Genomic DNA, 18,189 nt, shown 5'->3' on the forward strand with positions numbered 1-18,189 from the left:
TTTCGATTTATTTGCATGTTAATTGATGTTCACTTGATTTTGTTGATAAGTATTGATCAAATTTTTTATTCCTTAAGTAATTTTGGTTTCTTTTTTAGTTTAATTGATATTTATTTGGATTCAAAAATAAATTCGATTTATTTTTGTTAATGATTAAGTATTTTTTACTGTTTGTTCAAATATAAACTAATTTCGGTTCATTTGTGTGTTAATTGAGATTTACTACTTGATATTACTCATGAGTATTGTCCAAATTTTTTATTCTTTAGAAATTTTGGTTCATTTCTTAGTTTAATTGAGATTTATTTGGATCAAGAAATGAATTTCACATATTTTTGTTGATGATTTAGTTTTTTTTATTGCTTGTTCAAATCTGAACTAATTAAATAGAATAGAGTGGAATCTAATGCAATTGAATAAAGTGATAATGAATAATTTCATTTTTCTTTGTTAAAAAATTTGGTCAATACATATGAACAGCATCAAGTGAACCTCAATTAACATACAAATAAGCCGAAATAAACTAAAAAATGAACTGAAATTATTTAATGATAACAGTAGATAAAATCAGAACCAATAAAAGTGTTAACAAAACTGCAAAATATTAGTATTGTTGGTGATGACAATAACGAAAGAGAAGAAGAAGAGAAGCAGAAGAAGAAGAGAAGAAGAACATAAATTTAAAAAAAAAAGAAGAGGAGGAGGAGGTAACGGAGAAGGAGAAGAAAAAGGATAGAAGACAAAGACAAAGACAAAGAAATTGCCTTATTAAAACATACATGTGATATATTTTAATATGATAAAAGTGATTTTTATTAAGTTTGTGCCAATTTGATTGAACTTGATTACAAAAAATAATTGGATAATTATTTACAAAATACATACAAAAATTCAGATAAAAAATCTATTTCTATAATTTTAAAAATATTTTTTACCATTAACTAGAAAACCGCATAAAACTTTACTTAACGTAAAATTATAAAATTTTAAAGATTAAAATGCCTTTTTTAATCATATTTAAAAAAATTAAAATGTCTCCTTTTTAAAGTATTTTTTGAAATATATATTTAATATTAAATATTTGTATCATATTTTAATATATTTTAAAAAAAAAATTTGTTAATAGGAGTAGAGTTTTTTTTGTCAGTGTTATAAAATATCGGAGATAATTTTAGTAATTTATCCGTTTTTAAGGTTGTATATTTCTTAAGGTTTTCAAAAAATAAAATTCCTACCCCAAAATATTTGTCACTTTCAGAAAATGAATACTTATACAGGGAAGAGCTAGCAAAATAAGCTTATACTACAAGGAAAAAATATCTAGAGAACTGAGAAGAGAGGCAAGGTTTTGGCCGTAGCTATTTTAGCAACCTCACTAAATTACGTTTATATTAAAAAGGAAAATTTATTTTAGACAATTGATATGTTTTCTGAACGCGATAATACATTTTTATTTAAAAATTTGTCGAGTTACTGCATACATAAAGTAAGATTTAAATTTTTAATATTGGTTTAAGTGAACTAATAAATTAATTACTAAATCAATCCAACTTGATTAGTAAATAACTATTTTTAATTATCAATGATTCGTAAATAAATCTAATAAAAAATAATTTGCTATGACAAGTGATGAGCTTGGGATAGAGTGGTTCAATGGGGTTTTGGAATTTGATAGGACACCCCTCTGAATTCATTATTATCCTTCACAAAAAAAGGAACGCCGAAAATAGTAGGTTTCATTGTTAATTTTATTTAACAATAGTTTAATTTTTTTTTATAGTATTGGACATCTTATTATCATCTAAGATTAATAACAATTGATTAAAACTTAAAAGTGTCAAACGAAGATAAATAGTAGTGGTTACAAATCATTCAGGACCAAAAATGGTTATTGATAACGACGTAACATTAAGCAAATCATGTGCTCAAGCGGAAAAGAATTTAGGTAGAGGCTTTGCCCCATGTGATCACAATATTAGTAATTATTTTAAAAAACTTGGATGACAAATAAATAAAATAATCATATATTTTCACTAAACAGAATGGTACATTTACTTACTAGTTATTACCCCATCCTTACCTTCACTAATCTTTGAAAGGTGCGTGTCCCGTTCTCACATGTGAAAATGAATATATGTGGTCAAAACTCAAAACACACATCCATTGTTTTCACGTGGTTTCCACTTTTTGTTTTATTGGTGAAACATTATTATTTACTAGCAGAAGCCCCCGCGCATACGCGCGGGTAATAGTAGTGTTTAGATGGTGTAACTGCTTTGTTCACAATATTGGATTGAATACTAATATTGTATGTAATATATATAACAGTCTTTTGAACGATTTTCTAAGACATAATATAAATAAGATGTGAAATTAAAGAAAACATAAATAAAAAAAGGAGTCGTTGAATGTTTTAGTTGTGATGTACTATCTACTATGTACTTTCTTGTAATTAAAAATGTAAGGTTCTAATATTAGTGTAAACAATAAAGGAAACACAATAAACAAAAGAAATATAAAAGATAAGAAAATGATAGAAATTGACACAGTGATTTAGATTTATGCTGTAATGAAAAATTGGAGGAAAATATGAGTAACCATGAATGTCCACTGCTTTGTTAAGTAATATTTTTCCATTTTTGCATCAAGTTGGAATATAAATGCACAGAAAGATTATAATTTAACAGAAATTTGAAATATTTGGAAGCAAACCAACCAAGGCAGCATACAATGAAAAGAATCATGTTAATAGAATTTGAGAAGAGTTTAATATACTGAATAAAGATCTATTTGTCAGAACACAATATAGTTTTTGTTCATGTTTCACAAAATTCTTAAAGCAAGAAAGTGCAACATACATTGAAAGGAACAGTTTTAAACTTGTTCAAGTAATTAAAAGAGCAAAAAATATTAAAAAGTAAATTTCCTAATGCTGGAAGACAATTTTTCCTTGTTTAATGATGGCAATTGTAGGTTTGTCGTTATGGACCTGCATAGATTGTTGAGAAAATATAAGTAAATTTGATTTAATCAACTAACAGGTGCAGATACATGTTAAATGATACAAATAGAATACTGTTTTAGTAGTTTGTTTTAAATGAGTAGTATATTATTGTAATTGGGACTTTTATGAAAATTTAAAGTATATTGGAAGTGAAGTTTAGCAACATGGAATATTGATTATGGCAAAGAAGGTAAGGCAGATAATACTTGATTTCAAACATTATGCATGATGAGAAATCAGGATATTAATGAGGTAAATTGACTTATCATTCCAAAGCAAAATAACATTCTGGGATAGATGACTTATCATTCCAAATTGTCTGTGTTAGCATGCATGGGAGGCATGACTGAGGAGTTGTAGGAAAATATAATTTTTTTAAGTCACATAGTTGCGATAGGAATATAATAGGAATTTTAACAGTAATAACAAAATATTAATCATAATGGTAGAGTTGTGCATACCGGTATCATTTGGGAGATTTCTAAAAACTTCTTGGTATACCACATTTTGTGTTTCGGTTGAGTTGTTGGATTTCTCATGGGATATTACAATTTTTAATCCACTTTTGTTGGTAACCCGTGAAATTGCCACATAAAGTTGTCCATGCGTGAATACTGGTTGTTTAAGAAGTAATCCTACATGATTCAAAGATTGTCCTTGACTCTTGTTTATTGTGATGGCATATGAAAGCATCAAGGGAAATTGTCTGCGTTGGAACTTAAAAGGTAATCTTGCATCGGATGGGGTTAGAGTCATTCTTGGTATGAAAACTTTTTCACCAGCATTATTGCCTGACAAAACTTCTGCTTCGATAACTTTATTTCCAAATCTTGTGACAATCAATCTAGTTCCATTGCAAAGACCCGCTGAATGATCAATATTTTGTATAAGCATCACAGGACAACCTTTTTTAAGTTGTAGCTCATGACTGGGGAGGCCAGATGATTTAATGGTTGCCAAAAATTCCGGTGTGTGTATGCTTTCAAATGTGTTGTTAGCTCCATCTTTAAAGCACGCTGAGTTAGAACTCACATATGTTTTCATTTCATTCACATTTAAAGAGAGCATGTAATTATTGACCTCTTCAACAACATTAATGGTAGGGGCTAAAATAGCTCGACCTTGGAGATGTAATGGATTGCAAACATTATTTAAGTAATCAGCATAAATAGCTCGAACTATTGCTTCAATTGGATCATTGAATTCTGTAATTAACAACTCCGGTGGAATGTGTATGATACTACAACCATCATCCGAGTCTCCTAGTTTACCATCTCCTATGGCAAGAATCCAATTTGCAAATTCTTTCAATTCCTCAACACTGTGGTCCTCATGCATAGAGTTTAAACGCATATTTTGAGTCAATTTTAAAATTTGACATTGTTCCCACAAATATGATGAGTTAATTGATGCATCAACAATATCTTGTCTAGAACCTTTTGTTATTACTGGAAGAATCTGCCTGAAATCCCCTCCTAAGACAACTGTTTTTCCTCCAAACGGTAAGTGCAAACTTGCATCATTGATATGACGCAATAAGTCTCTCATTGTTCTATCCAGTGCCTCAAAACAAAATCGATTCATCATAGGAGCTTCATTCCAAATAATAAGTTTCGTTATTGAAATTAATCCAGCCAACGGACTTCCTTGTTTGATGTTGCACGTAGCACATTCATCTGGAGTAAGAGGAATTGCAAATCTAGAATGTGCAGTTCTTCCACCAGGTAACAAAAGCGATGCTATTCCACTTGAAGCAACCGTTAACACGATTTCACCTTTTGATCTAAGAGCAGCGGAAAGAGTTTTCCAAACAAAAGTTTTTCCTGTTCCTCCATAACCGTATAAGAAGAATACCCCACCTGAATTTGATGTGACAGCTGCTATTATTTTGTCATAAACATGCTTTTGGTCTGTATTCATCTGTGATAGAAATTGCTTGTGTTGTTTAGCTAACAGTGCACGATCATAACGAAGCTCATCTAATATTAACTTGTTCTGAGAGGCTTGCTCCATTGTGAACTGAGTGTCATCTACATCAGGAAATGGCATTGTTGGAAATTCTCGGAGTGACTTTCCATTTCTATTAAGAATTTCCTCAATTTCAAGAAGAGTAAGTTGCAACAATTCAGCTTCTGATAAAATCAAATCTACATGATGAAAATCAATTGTATGTAAGAAACTATATGGGTAAGTGTGTAAACTTTTGTTGTTGATATTGAGTAATAAAAAATTTTTAGGCCACAATATGAAGGAAAATTTGAAAAATGAATAAATATCCATTTAAAATTAATCTTAGGATATGTAAAATAAATAAAAAACCGAAAAAGAGAGGATGGGAGTGAACCTGGTAGGCAAAACATGTTTCTATGATCATGTTGTATTCCATCTGATAAGAGACTCCAGCATTTTTGCCAAACTACTTCTGGTCTAATCATTGAATGTGTCCATAGTAGTGTGACAAATAGCTTACGTAAATAATATCCAGAACCCCAATGACTTGCTTCTTCAATAGCATCAATATATTCCCGATCATCATCCAATAAACCTCGGGCATAACATGCATCTCGAAATGATGAATATACAACATTGTTGTAGGTTCTAAGATCTCTATAACTTTTGGGGCCTTTTACAATGTTCAATAACATTCGTAGGTAGTATAATTCTCCAGATGATGGGGGAACAAAGAATAATCTCCCAATAACAGAGTAGCTTTTTCTTGGCTCCCAAATCCTAAGAGATGGCTTCCAAACAAATTTTGTTGGAAAATCATTGTAAGTTAATTCTCTTGCAGCAGCATATTCTTTGTTAGCTTTAAACCAAGCCATAAACATTGATTCTCTGACAGTTGCTTTATCAACAACAGTTTGCAATGCATCATCATCCTCAAAAAGAATTGTATGTTCATCAGGCAAGTGAAAACTTAATCGTTCAACTGATGGTCTTCTATAGTGGATGTCAAATGCAAATATCCTCCAAGCAGATTCACATGGAGAAATATATCGACAATCATAAAACATTTGAACTTCATCGACACCAGTGGCTGAACTTTCATCTATTCTTTTTGAATAGAAAGAAGCTGTAATGCGATCAGTTCCCTTGTTGACATACTTGAATAAGTATTTGATTGACCTTGATTGATTGCACCATTCGACATTTATATGGGCACCATACCTTAAGAGAAGAAATCTATTATGTGGCACAACATAACGATTATCCAAATCAATGCCAGACACCTCGATGGTACGACCATTGTTGCGACGTCTATAGACTGGATATCCCTCTTGATCGATAGTACTGTTCTGAACAAACTTTTTTGGGAAATGACGAATGCAGCGGCCGTTTTCCATGCAGGGTGAGTTTTTCCTTGCTGATCCACATGGACCATGCATCATTGAACTCTTTACAGCTTGATAATATTCATGATCAGTTGTTGGATCTGGAATCTCTGCAGAGATGATTTTATCAATGTCATCTGGAGTAGGAAACTTGTGTTCTGGTGCAAGGAATAAAAGGATATGAGCATGCGGTAATCCTCGTTTTTGAAACTCAATTGTGTAAATCACTGAAAAAATTTCCATTGAAATTGTTAGAATATGTGTAATTGTTGAAAGAACAAAAATGTAGTAGAAATTACAGTTTAAGAGATTACCTGCTAGTGATCTACCGAATATATTGTTCTTGTCGATATCTCTAATGAGCTTTTCCAATTTCAGTTTGAACATTCTGCAAACTATATCAGGTCGATCTTCTGCTTTCAATTTGTTATCTTTGCAATAATCTGCAATCTCCTTCCATTGTGGGTTGCAAGTGAAGGTTATGAACAAATCTGGATATCCGATTGCTCTACATATTGCCATTGCATCTTGATAATTTTGAATTGTATATCTTGGACCTCCGGTGAAGCTTGCTGGTAGAACAATTCGCTTGCCAAGTGTAGATGCCTGTGTTTCACCGTTAAGAACTGCATCTTTTAGGCCTTTATAAATCTCAGCTCTAAACTGTTTTTGCTTGAGGTATACATATTTCAGTCTAGCAGCTTCGATCATTGAGAACGCATCAACTATAAACTGCTGGAAAAGTCGTCGAGAGTAAATCAGAACACCTTCACGCCAAGGTCTGTGTTGTATTCTATATGCGAAAAAGTCTCTCATGCTAATGAATCCTGGTTCACTTCTCATATTCTTAGGTAGTCTGTTCAATGGAATCTTTTCTCTCCAACCGTCCTCCCCAAATGGAAAAAGGAGTGGATACTGCAGACCCAAGTATGCAGGATTCAATTCAGATATCCGTTTAAGTATTCCAGATTTTGTTTCAATTACAATATCTCTTTCTTTGGTGCGTCCATCAAAATCACCCACAAATAAACCAGCGACTTCACTAACAGAGGGTAGATTGTACCGTCTTCCATCTCTACCTCTTTTACCAAACAGTCGAAGTTTGATATCTGTTCGTGGATTAGTTCTAACCATTTCTCTTGCCATACGGAATGATTTTGCAAGAACATTGTGTGTATCTAACACGTTGATTAGATCAGAAACTATCTCGACATTCAAGGGGTTTGACTTTTCGCTTGAGCTGCAATTGACATGACAGTTGTGATTAATATTTTAAATACTTTGTAGCAATGAAAAGATGGAAATTTAGGGATTAAGATTCGATACTAACCTCACAACTGATGTTCGATTATTTATCTCATTTTCCGTGTCATAAATGTAAAGTTGAGCAAATTTTGCAGTGCTTCCTTCTGTTGGTAGTAAACTGCCCATGAGATGATAATTTTGGCCGTGTAATATGAACGTAGGGGGTGCTCGGCCTTGGTTAATTGATTTATCTACTTTGCCACCAAACGAAGTAAATGCAAACATACTATTGTATGTTCGAGTGTTTTTTTGGAAATGGGTTGCCTTAGCACTATCACCAAAGAATAGATCATCAAGTGTGTTGGGCGGTTGTTGTAAAAAAGGCAATTGAACTTGACCTTGGCGACAACATAACGTAAACTTTGGATTAACAGCATTAAAGTGTTTGTCGATACGCTCTTCATACCAGAAATTGGCACCACAATGCTGACACTGATATATTGGGTTCCCAAAGTCTAGATAAGCTGGAGTTGAAATATTATAGTGATGAGTTATCATGTATGTTAGTTAAAGAAGGAAATAAGTAAATCTGATAAAGTTTTACTTGCCGGAATCACATTTGTAGTATTATGATTCTCATCCAATTGCTCTGATTTATATAGATTGGTGTCAGGGTTGTGTATTATTTATACGGATAGAAAATGAGAAATGATTTCTTTATAGATATCGATGAATTGAAACTAACCTTCATCAGGGAGTTGGTTTGATAGTTGCAAATGATTAATATTGTTATCCTCATCCTCTATATCTGCAAAAACATTCATACAATACCGTTACTTGTTTGTTCTGAAAGGTAGTAAGTTAATTTAATAGATACAAATACTTTTGATAAATACCTCCTTCTTGTCGACTTTGGGGAACACTTCCAGAATCAAAGTTATCAACATGTATGAGTCCGCTTAAGTTACATGAATATTGCGCATCTGTCCAAAGAATAGAAAACACAAATGACCTTATGAAAATAATCCAGGCCTTCTCTTTTGCCAGGAGAATTTGTATGTTTAAAAAGTTTAGTTATAAAGGTTAATTATTGTTTATCAACTGGATTAAGCGATGATTTTAGGAACGGAGCTATATTGAATTTTAGGGAGGGGCAAAAAATTAAGTTTGTAATAAAAGAAGAGTAAAATCAAAATTTTAAAGAAGACTAAACTAAAATTTATATTAAATTTATGAAAAAAATTTGAAAGGGGGTGTTTCATAAAATGTTAAGATACGTGGGAGAACATGGAAAAGTGGAAACGCTAAACGCTGATTTTAGGGACGAAGGGCACTACATGCTCCCCTTAGATCCGTGCTTGGTATATGCAGGGTTAGAATTTAATGAATGAATGCTTGTGTTGTGGAGTTAACTTCTTAAAAAAAAAAAGTAACAAATTGAGTAGAAAGGCCAATGATTTTATTTAATAAAAGAGATATAAACATAAGAAAAGTAATTTAAATTTGTTTAAGATATCAATGTATTATTAATGCAATTTATCATGAAGGTTAAAAAACCAATTTGATTATTGTCGTTGTACACAGAAATAAATTAAACCTTGGTTCTCCCCTCTTGGTAAACACTCATGAACTCCAGTTTTGTCATGTTCCAATGGTCTCAGTGAATGATCCATACCTTGAACACCTATGAAAACATAATCAGCAGGGAATATTTAGTTGATTTAATCCAATTCATATAGTTTGGCAAGAGAATTTACATATTTAAAAAGTTTAATTATAAAGGCTATTTTTTATTTGTCATTGGAGTAAGTGATGATTATAAGGGCCACAACAGAATGAATTCTAGGGAAGGACAAAAGAATTTAGCAATGGAGGGCTCAAATAAAATTAATTTTTTAATAATTAAATAAAATATTATATATTTGGTAATATATATAATCATGATTAGTATATTTTCTAATTAGAAAAAATATTAATCAACACTTGTCAAAAATATAAGCTAATTAGAAAAAATATTAATAATCTATTTTTATTTTTTTTTGTTAATTAATTTCGTTTGCTAAGTATTAATGTGATAGTAAATTATATTTTTATACTTTGCATCATAGAATGTATGACATAAAATAATATGGATCAGTTGTTCAAACTATATGTATTTAAAATAAATTTGTGAATAAAAAATATAATATATACTCATTTTAATGAATTGATTTAATATGTTATAATTTTAATATCAAAAAGATAATAAATAAATTATAATATCATTTATTTTCATATACTATCATATATATAGATTTTTTGACATCTAATTAAATATTGATATTATTATAAATATTTAACTATTTTTATATAATAATAGACGTAAGAATCAAGTGAAAAAATGGAAGTAAAAAAAGAGAGAAGCAACCAAATAAAATAAAAGCAATGTTATTATAAATATTAAAATACTTTTTATATGATAATTAGTACAAAAATTAATTGAACAAATAAAGAAAATGTATAGGAAAAGTAATTTAAAGTTGTTTAAGATAAAATATATTGGTAATGCAATTTATCATGCAAGGGTAAAACACCAATGTGATTATTGTTGTTGTAAACATAAATAAATTAAACCTTGATTATCCCTTATTGGTAAATATGGGTTTATGTTATATGATTCATCTTATTTTTTTATTGGATTTTTTTAAATCAATATTCATCTTTTTTGTTATTTTTTATTTAGTTTTTTATAATTTTTACTATGTCAATTTGTATGTACTTTATCTGTTATTGTTATTTTTTTTATAATATAAATTATTTATTCTATTAGAAAGATCAAATTAACTAAGAAAAAGAGTATTTAAGAAGCGTCATAAAAAATTATAAGTCAAAAGAACTTAAATTTATGTGTAGAATTTAGTATTTTTTTATAAAGTACTCTTTTTCATGTAATTTGATCTTGCTAATGAATTAAATAATTGAATGAATGAATGTTTGTGTTGTGGAGTTAACTTCTTCATATGGCAAAAAAAATTTAACCAATTGAGTAGAAAGAACGATGATTTTATTTAATAGAAAAGATTTTCAACATAAAAAAGAGTAATTTAAAATTGTTTAAGATATCAATATATTATTAATGCAATTTATGATGAAATTTTAAAAATCAAATTGATTATTGTTGTTGTAAACAGAAATAAATTAAACCTTGGCTCTTTCTTGTTTGTAAACACTCTCCAGTGTTGTGCTGTTCCAATGGTCCCGGTGAATGATCCATACTTTGAGGACCTAGAGAAAGCATAATCGGTAGGAAATATTTTTTAGTCGACTTAATATTCATATTATAAAATTTGTATAATAGTGGACTTCATTGTCATATATACTTTCACTTTTAGTATATGATTTCTTGTAAATTTACAATGCATAAGATTTAAAAAAAAAAAAAACCTTATTTATTAACAAATGTAGCAAGCATATGGTCCATTAATAGTTCAGTGAAGTTGTATCCATAGATAAATAGATTTAGGCTTATATTGGAATTTAAAAAAAAAAGAACCTGTGTCAATTTCAATTTGAAAGGAACGATTCTCCTGATAAGTATGATCAATGTTTGTTATGTTTGACACAGTTGATGGTGTTTTAGAAATGATGTCGATAAAATTCTGCTGCTGCTTTCCACTGTTTAAGCTGGGACTATTTCCACCAGTTGAACCTGCGATATTTTGTTCACCAAGATTTACAATGCAACTTCACCATTCAGTTTTGTTAATCCGTATAGTAACATATATACTTACCTTGCGTTACAGGATTCGCAGCCTCTTTCCGAAAACTTAAAATTCGTGGATAGCTAAACTGCATCGTGTACACATTCCTCTCAGCAGAGGTTTGGTCATTGTGTGTGACAACACTCTTGATTGAATAAATTTCTAAAGATAGCCAAAATCATTGGACTCCAATTAGGTCAAAAGATGACATACGAAGGACAACTTATTTGTTAACATTACAAATCTTTTCAACTAAATTAATAATTTACTTGTGAGTCATGTTCAAAGGAAATCTGTATAGTTTTATTCTGATATTCTGTTTTATGCATGTCTTGTTTCATATGAAATATAAATAAATAATAAATTATGTGTATATATGTATATGATGTTTTCACATGAACGCCAATTACATCTTGCTCACGTTTAATAATTTTGTCTCTGGCTATTTAATTTCGTCATTTTGTAATGAATATTACGAAAATTAAGATTCGTGACAAAGGAAGTTGATTGCATACGTTAAATTTGAGAAATTCATTTCTTCCCTTATCTTTTGGCTTATAATTTGTTCCTGCATAGGTTTCATTTAAGTTTTGAATGTGAAATCTAAAACATGGAGAAGGACAATTTTGTGCAGGAAGCACATGAAGATTAACATGCCTGGTTGGATTTCAGTAAGGGGTTCTCTGTCTGTGAGTGCAAGCTTTGTGAAGTCTCTTGCTGCAGAACTCTCTCCTCTTATATGTTGCTTGTCAAGCCATCCATCATTCTCTGTATTTCATTCAACATAACACAATGGCCTATTAGTCGTAGCAATAAAAAAATGCCGAGATACACTGTAAATGAAGTTTGATTCATAGATGTTTCATGCGTGTATAACCTTTCTCATTTGATGTGCTTAGCTTTCTCTTTTTTGCTTCTCTGATGAGATATCTACGTTTCCTTGCCTTCTTCCCATCTTCTCCATCCATTGCCTACAACAATGGTGGGATAAGTTCTGAAAAAGTTATGGTATCGGATACTTGACGTGTTAGCTGAGGTAGAGTTTACTCTAAAATGAAGTTGAATCGCACGGTAGAAAAAGTTTCCCTGACACAAATTGGATCCTATTTGGTTGTTGTTTTGTGGTTATTTATACTGTACCAACTTGCTGGCTTAAAAAGAATTCACAAATGCAAGTTCCTTTGCAATGTGAATTACAAACATGGAATCCTTGTAACCTTAGTTGATCGTACTTGTACTTGGCGTTTAAATTCAAAGGTCCGACCTATATTAACACATGTCCCAAAGAATAAACTTGCTTAGTATACTTAGTTAGAGTTACAATGTAACAATGCAAAAAACTATGCAAAAAACTAAGTTCAAATAGTTTTAAATAAACAATTAAAAAATATACATATCAAGGTAGAAGCGGGAACATGGAACCTGCTTCGAGTCTGACATTGGCTATGTGGAGGTCACTGTAGCTGCATGACACACTAAGTTTATTAAACAGCGGGTAAAAAAATAGCTTCACCCAAATTCTTTACGCTTCCGTTTTCAAGCAGGATGCTTCCATCGTGACATGACTTTGGGAAAAATGTCTAGTGGCTGCAACGGAGTTTTGGGACAACTCAGATTCATATCCAATTTTTTGTCAGGAGTGGAAGAAGGGGAATCCACATAAAGGACAATAACGAAAATATAAATAATATGTATTAACGGTTCCGCAGATAATATTACATTTCGGTTACTACTTATGTTACAATCAATCTTAAACAAAGGCCACGAAATGAAATACATTGCATAACAAAGAATATGAAATTTGGTTGTTTAGACATGTATTCAAACGGGAAAAAGTGATTGCCAATATTCATTGATAAATTTGATTTCAAGTTGTTGGGTCCAATGTCCGCATTGAAGATGGCATCTCTTGAAATGAGGTGAATAGCAGAGTCTTGATAGGACAATCTCGTTGAAAGGCATACCAGTCCGTCCGGTTTCGTCAGTTAAGCAGATGAGGTCCTCGTCCATGAAAAATTTAGGAATGTCATGGATTCTTAAATCGGTGAGTTTGAAGAGAGCCTTCCATCTGAAAGAATGGTCTTCACCCTTCCGAATACTGAAAATAGATAAGGCATAGTGATCATGATCACGTAGATAGGATGCTAAACATATACTATTCCCATACTTCATCAAAGTTTGGCATTCCGACCGAAATACTTCTGGTACAGGTAAGATTGAAACTTTGTGAGTTAGCACGGAATAAATTACAACGGATTCTGCTGTTCCAAGTTGTTCGCCAGAAAAGTTTATCCAGACTATATCCCCATCGCTTGCCACGTACTCTGGACTAAGTTTGTGGATCTTTCCTTGGCATTTAACTGTTTCGCTCCAATCTTTTTCCCCGGAAGAATATATAGTATATGTAAGAATTTCATCTAGAAAAGTATCCTTAAAACCATGAAAAATAAAATAGTGTGTGCTACCGGGATAAAATGCAAATGCGAATATAGAAACTTGCATTGCGAAAGAAAAATTATTTGGTTGAGAAATAATTCTCTTTGCATCGGACAACATGTTCCAAACCATGATAGTTCTGTTACTCAGTTGAGTTGTATAAGCAACACATGCAAGCCCATTTTCTAAACCCAGTATCGAAAACGTTTCGCAATGACTCATTTCAGCTAGCAAGGGAGAATACAAACGATTACCTCCTTCTGGGTTGATTGTAATCAAAGAGTTATTATGGCCTCTCCAGTTAGGAAACCAAGCATGGATAATAATTGAACGTTTCGGCTTTGAGTAAAGTCTATAATGTCGGTAGAGAAACTCAGAACTTGTAAGCGTATGTTGCCACTCACGTGATAACATCCTGCATCTACAAATGACCACAGGATGGGCTCTATAAAGTATCTCCAAAATCAACTCATTTGGTAAAGATTGGTTCAGTAATGGTGTTGAGAAAGTTGTTTTGGACATGGTTTTGTGCAGAGCTATTTCCATCACTTTAGTTAACAGAATAAAAGGTAACTACCTTAGAGTAGAACTAAACGGTCAAGATTGTATGGTGAGGCCTATAAATAAATTACACTTATACTAAATATATTAATTTGCTCAATATATATAAAAATAGGGAGCTCCTCAGAAACGCATTTTTTTAAATATTTTTAAGTTATTAAAATTATATATCTATAATTGAGTAAATCATGTTATTTTTATCAAAATTAGATCATATTAAATTGATTTGTTCAAAAATTGGTAAATTATACTTTAAACCGGTCTAAATTAATATTTTTTTATAAAAAATAACTATAATATCCCTATTATAAAATGTCTAAAATATTATTATTATTATTATTATTATTATTATTTATTTTTTGAAAATTCTAAATTCTAACCAATTTTTTTCTCTGTGGCATTATAGAGTTAAGATTTAGAGTTTTTAAACAAAAAAATATATACATATAATAGGAATATTTTAGTCTTTTTTTATGATATGGTTATTGTAGTCATTTTCTATAAAAAAAGTATTATTTTAGATCGGTTCAATGTTTGATGTAGGGAATTTTCGTCTAAATCAGTTTGTCCGATCTAATTTTAACAAAAATAATACAGTTTAATTACTTATATGTATTAAATTTTAATTACTAAAAAATATCTTAAATTTTTTTTTTAAAAATGTTTGTCTGAATGGCTTCCACAAAAATATATGTTTAGATCATTTTTTCCAGACGGTTTTACAATCAAAAGTTTATTTACTTAAATTAATATTCTGTGACATTTATTTTTAAATCTTATGGTTAAGAATTAATTGCAAAATTTATTCTCTTTGAGTACTCTTCATTATCTTTTACCATCTTTTTGTTTAATAAAATATCACATTGTTGAGTTCACATCACTTGTGCCATACTTATCTATATGGACATCAATGTTTAAATGTTGATAGAATTAAATCTTCAGTTTTTAGTCATCAGAAGATGGAATATAATAATGGATTTTGTAATTTTTACTTTCAATTTTTAGAATTGAAAATTGATTACAAATTTTATTTTTTCAACTACACTTCTTCACATTATTTCTTGTGTTTTCTACATGTACAATTATTTTGTATTTCATAATTGCCCCTATTTATCTATTTGAGTACTTTTTATGACTTTTACTTCTTCTTATTCTTATTTTTGTTTAATTTTATAAATTTATGTGCCGTTTATTATTATAGTTTATAATTGTTAAACATTATCGATTATGTGTAGATATATCTAATATTAGGTGTGATTTATTATAATATGTGCATGATGTATTTAATATGATATTTTGTATAATATAAATATATTATAAATTAAAAGTATATAATATAAAAATAGTTAAAATAATAATATTATAAAATTTTATATAATTTTTATCTTTTCCGTAATTTCATATCTAAAAATGATTTTAGACATTATTATTCAAGAAATATTCTATTAATTTTAATTATTTTTCAATCACTGTATTTAAACATAAACCACATTAAAATAAATTTAATTTTAATTAAATTGAATGCTAATAGAATCAAATTTGACTCAATCAAAGTTTACAAAACTAAACCAAACACACAACAAATTATTTGTGTTTAATACAAATAATAGGGTAAAATGAAATATGGGATGACTTTGAATAGGAAATTAGTAAAATATAATAGACATATCTCATTAAAAGGTGATATATATGGTGATTTTATACAATTTAAGAGAGTGATCACTTATTTATTAAAAAGTTAACAAATATATAATAAGTAATTTTAAAGTAATGTAAATAATGATCTTTTAAATATTGATTTTTGACTATAAAATATTTGTTAGCAATAAATTAGGCACTAAGTAATGAAAATAATAGATTTTATCTAAATTTGTTTATCAATTAGATTAGCTATAATTAAACATAAAGTATGTTGATAATACCTAAATGGAATTAATTATATGTGATGGGATAATTTATTTAACAATTTTAAATTTTATTTAATAAGTGATTTTTTATTTTATAATTTTTAAGATTTATTTTTATTTTATATTTTCTTCATTAATACATTAAATAATCATAGATTTTAAATATTTGCTTGTTTAAAAATAGGATTTCTATTACCGTGCATGGAATGTAATAAATATTTTATTCAAAATTTACATGATACTGTATGTTCAGCTTTTTGTATTAAAATGATGTAGAAAATATATATTGTAATATACATTTTAATCATTTTCATATATATTTTGTTTTCTGAATATTCATTATAAAAAGTTTTTAACTATATTTTGTCAAGCTGCTGGCTTTAGGTTATTGTTTGTTAGACGAATTTAGTAAATTTTGATATTAACTTTTTAATTTCACGAAACCATCACATAAACTATAGTGTGTAGTTAAATTGTTGCTATATTTCTGTATTTGTTCAAATATTATAATTGCGTTAATTTTATATGCTTGATTCAATTAATAGTTATCACTAATGAATATGTCAGAATTAGCCAATTTTTTAGGCAAAGACGACACCCTTTGTATCCTTCCATTTAATGCAATCGGTGCTCAATGAAGATTCTTTGATACTTACTGAACTAAGACAATCACATCCATCACTAAGCATGCAGACAATAGTAACGATGACTCTTTTTGCTTAGGAGATAAAGAAAAGATCTTTACTTCCTCTTTTCTGCAAATTACTTTTTTTTCTTCTTTTGACATGACAAATTAAAACTTAATCTTTTAACTATTTTTAATAATTTATGACAATATTCAGTTTAATACAGTAAGTTATTAAGTATTCAGTTAAATACAATCTATTTTGCTATGAATAATTTAATATAAAATTATATTATTATTTTGAGAAAATTAAATTTCTAAAAATTGTTTACATATGCTTGAAATTCCACTGTTACAATAATTTGAATAATTATCTTTAATTAAAATAAAATAAATTATGTATAGTTTTTGTACGTAACAGGAATGGTAAAAATGATTACAATAACAGTATTTTAAGTATTTCAATTATATTTACAATCACTTCAAGCTTATAAAGTTGGAGTGAAACCTTTTTTCTATTCCCGGTGCAACTCAACGTGCTTAAAACTCTATATAAATAAAGAATACTACAAATTTTCTTTTATTCATGGAACATAAGTATAATATGTATTTGGTAGTTTCCAACGAAGCCTTAGCATTGCTGCAAATATAATGTTTATGCAGTGTGATAAAATATTTAAACAAATTTTCTTTAAAGTACATCTCATTATACACCAGTTTTGTCAGTTTGTTTGTTGTGATTTTTTAAAAAGCCAATCTTATTCAGCAATACCAATTTTGCACATGAAAGATAATAATTAAAATAGTCTAAAATGGTATCACCAATTTAATTCTTCTCATTGTTATGGACACAAAAATTTCACTTTTCCACTTCAAAATAGCAATATTTAGTGATTGATTAATTTTGTTGGATAAGTATCAGCAACCCAAACAGCAGGGATGACAATTGCAAAAGTGGTAATATGGAGGATATGGAAAAACATTTTTACTAAATTTTTTTTGCAGTGACTTGACAGTTACTGCTCTTAGTCATTAATAGCATTCAGTAGCCTTTCTAAATGCAATCTCTTATTAGAATGTACAATAAACACTTTATTTTTTTAATTGTCTATGTATAATCAAACTAAACACTCAAGCACAGAGGAGATCAAGGTAATTGACAAATAGAAACAAATTGAAATATTAATTTAATATAAGTAGTGGTAAGAAAGAAAATGCAGCAGGCCAAATCTTGTCTTCTCATCAGTGCTTATTAATTATTGAAGGGACAAGTTAGATTTGACAAATAGCTTCTGCAAAAAAGATTTGCAGAGTTAATTAATGCATTAGGCTTATA

The 18,189-nt window shown here is 29.4% G+C and overlaps 1 protein-coding gene across 1 annotated transcript; it reads right to left on the minus strand.

The window, feature by feature from the left end:
* Nucleotides 1–2,981: 2,981 nt before the first annotated feature.
* LOC130984017 (uncharacterized) lies at nt 2,982–12,292 on the minus strand. The gene is made up of 12 exons (XM_057907568.1): nt 12,202–12,292; nt 11,982–12,092; nt 11,355–11,486; nt 11,117–11,272; nt 9,182–9,268; nt 8,481–8,567; nt 8,330–8,392; nt 7,670–8,108; nt 6,654–7,579; nt 5,475–6,566; nt 3,466–5,151; nt 2,982–2,989 (listed from the first exon to the last, which is right to left on the minus strand). Exons 1-12 carry the CDS (start codon nt 12,290–12,292, stop codon nt 2,982–2,984), a joined length of 4,878 nt encoding a protein of 1,625 aa, XP_057763551.1.
* Nucleotides 12,293–18,189: the final 5,897 nt, after the last annotated feature.

The sequence above is a fragment of the Arachis stenosperma genome, chromosome 1 (assembly GCF_014773155.1).
Source record: "Arachis stenosperma cultivar V10309 chromosome 1, arast.V10309.gnm1.PFL2, whole genome shotgun sequence".
NCBI classification, from domain to species: Eukaryota; Viridiplantae; Streptophyta; class Magnoliopsida; order Fabales; family Fabaceae; genus Arachis; species Arachis stenosperma.

Excerpts from the sequence above, each read along its gene's own strand:
- LOC130984017 (XM_057907568.1), bottom strand. The coding sequence starts at position 12,292 with ATGGATGGAGAAGATGGGAAGAAGGCAAGGAAACGTAGATATCTCATC. Across the intron at positions 11,273-11,354 it reads TGCGAATCCTGTAACGCAAG|GTTCAACTGGTGGAAATAGT; the intron begins GTAAGTATATAT and ends AAAATATCGCAG. Across the intron at positions 8,568-9,181 it reads ACCAAGAGGGGAGAACCAAG|ATGCGCAATATTCATGTAAC; the intron begins GTTTAATTTATT and ends TTCTTTGGACAG.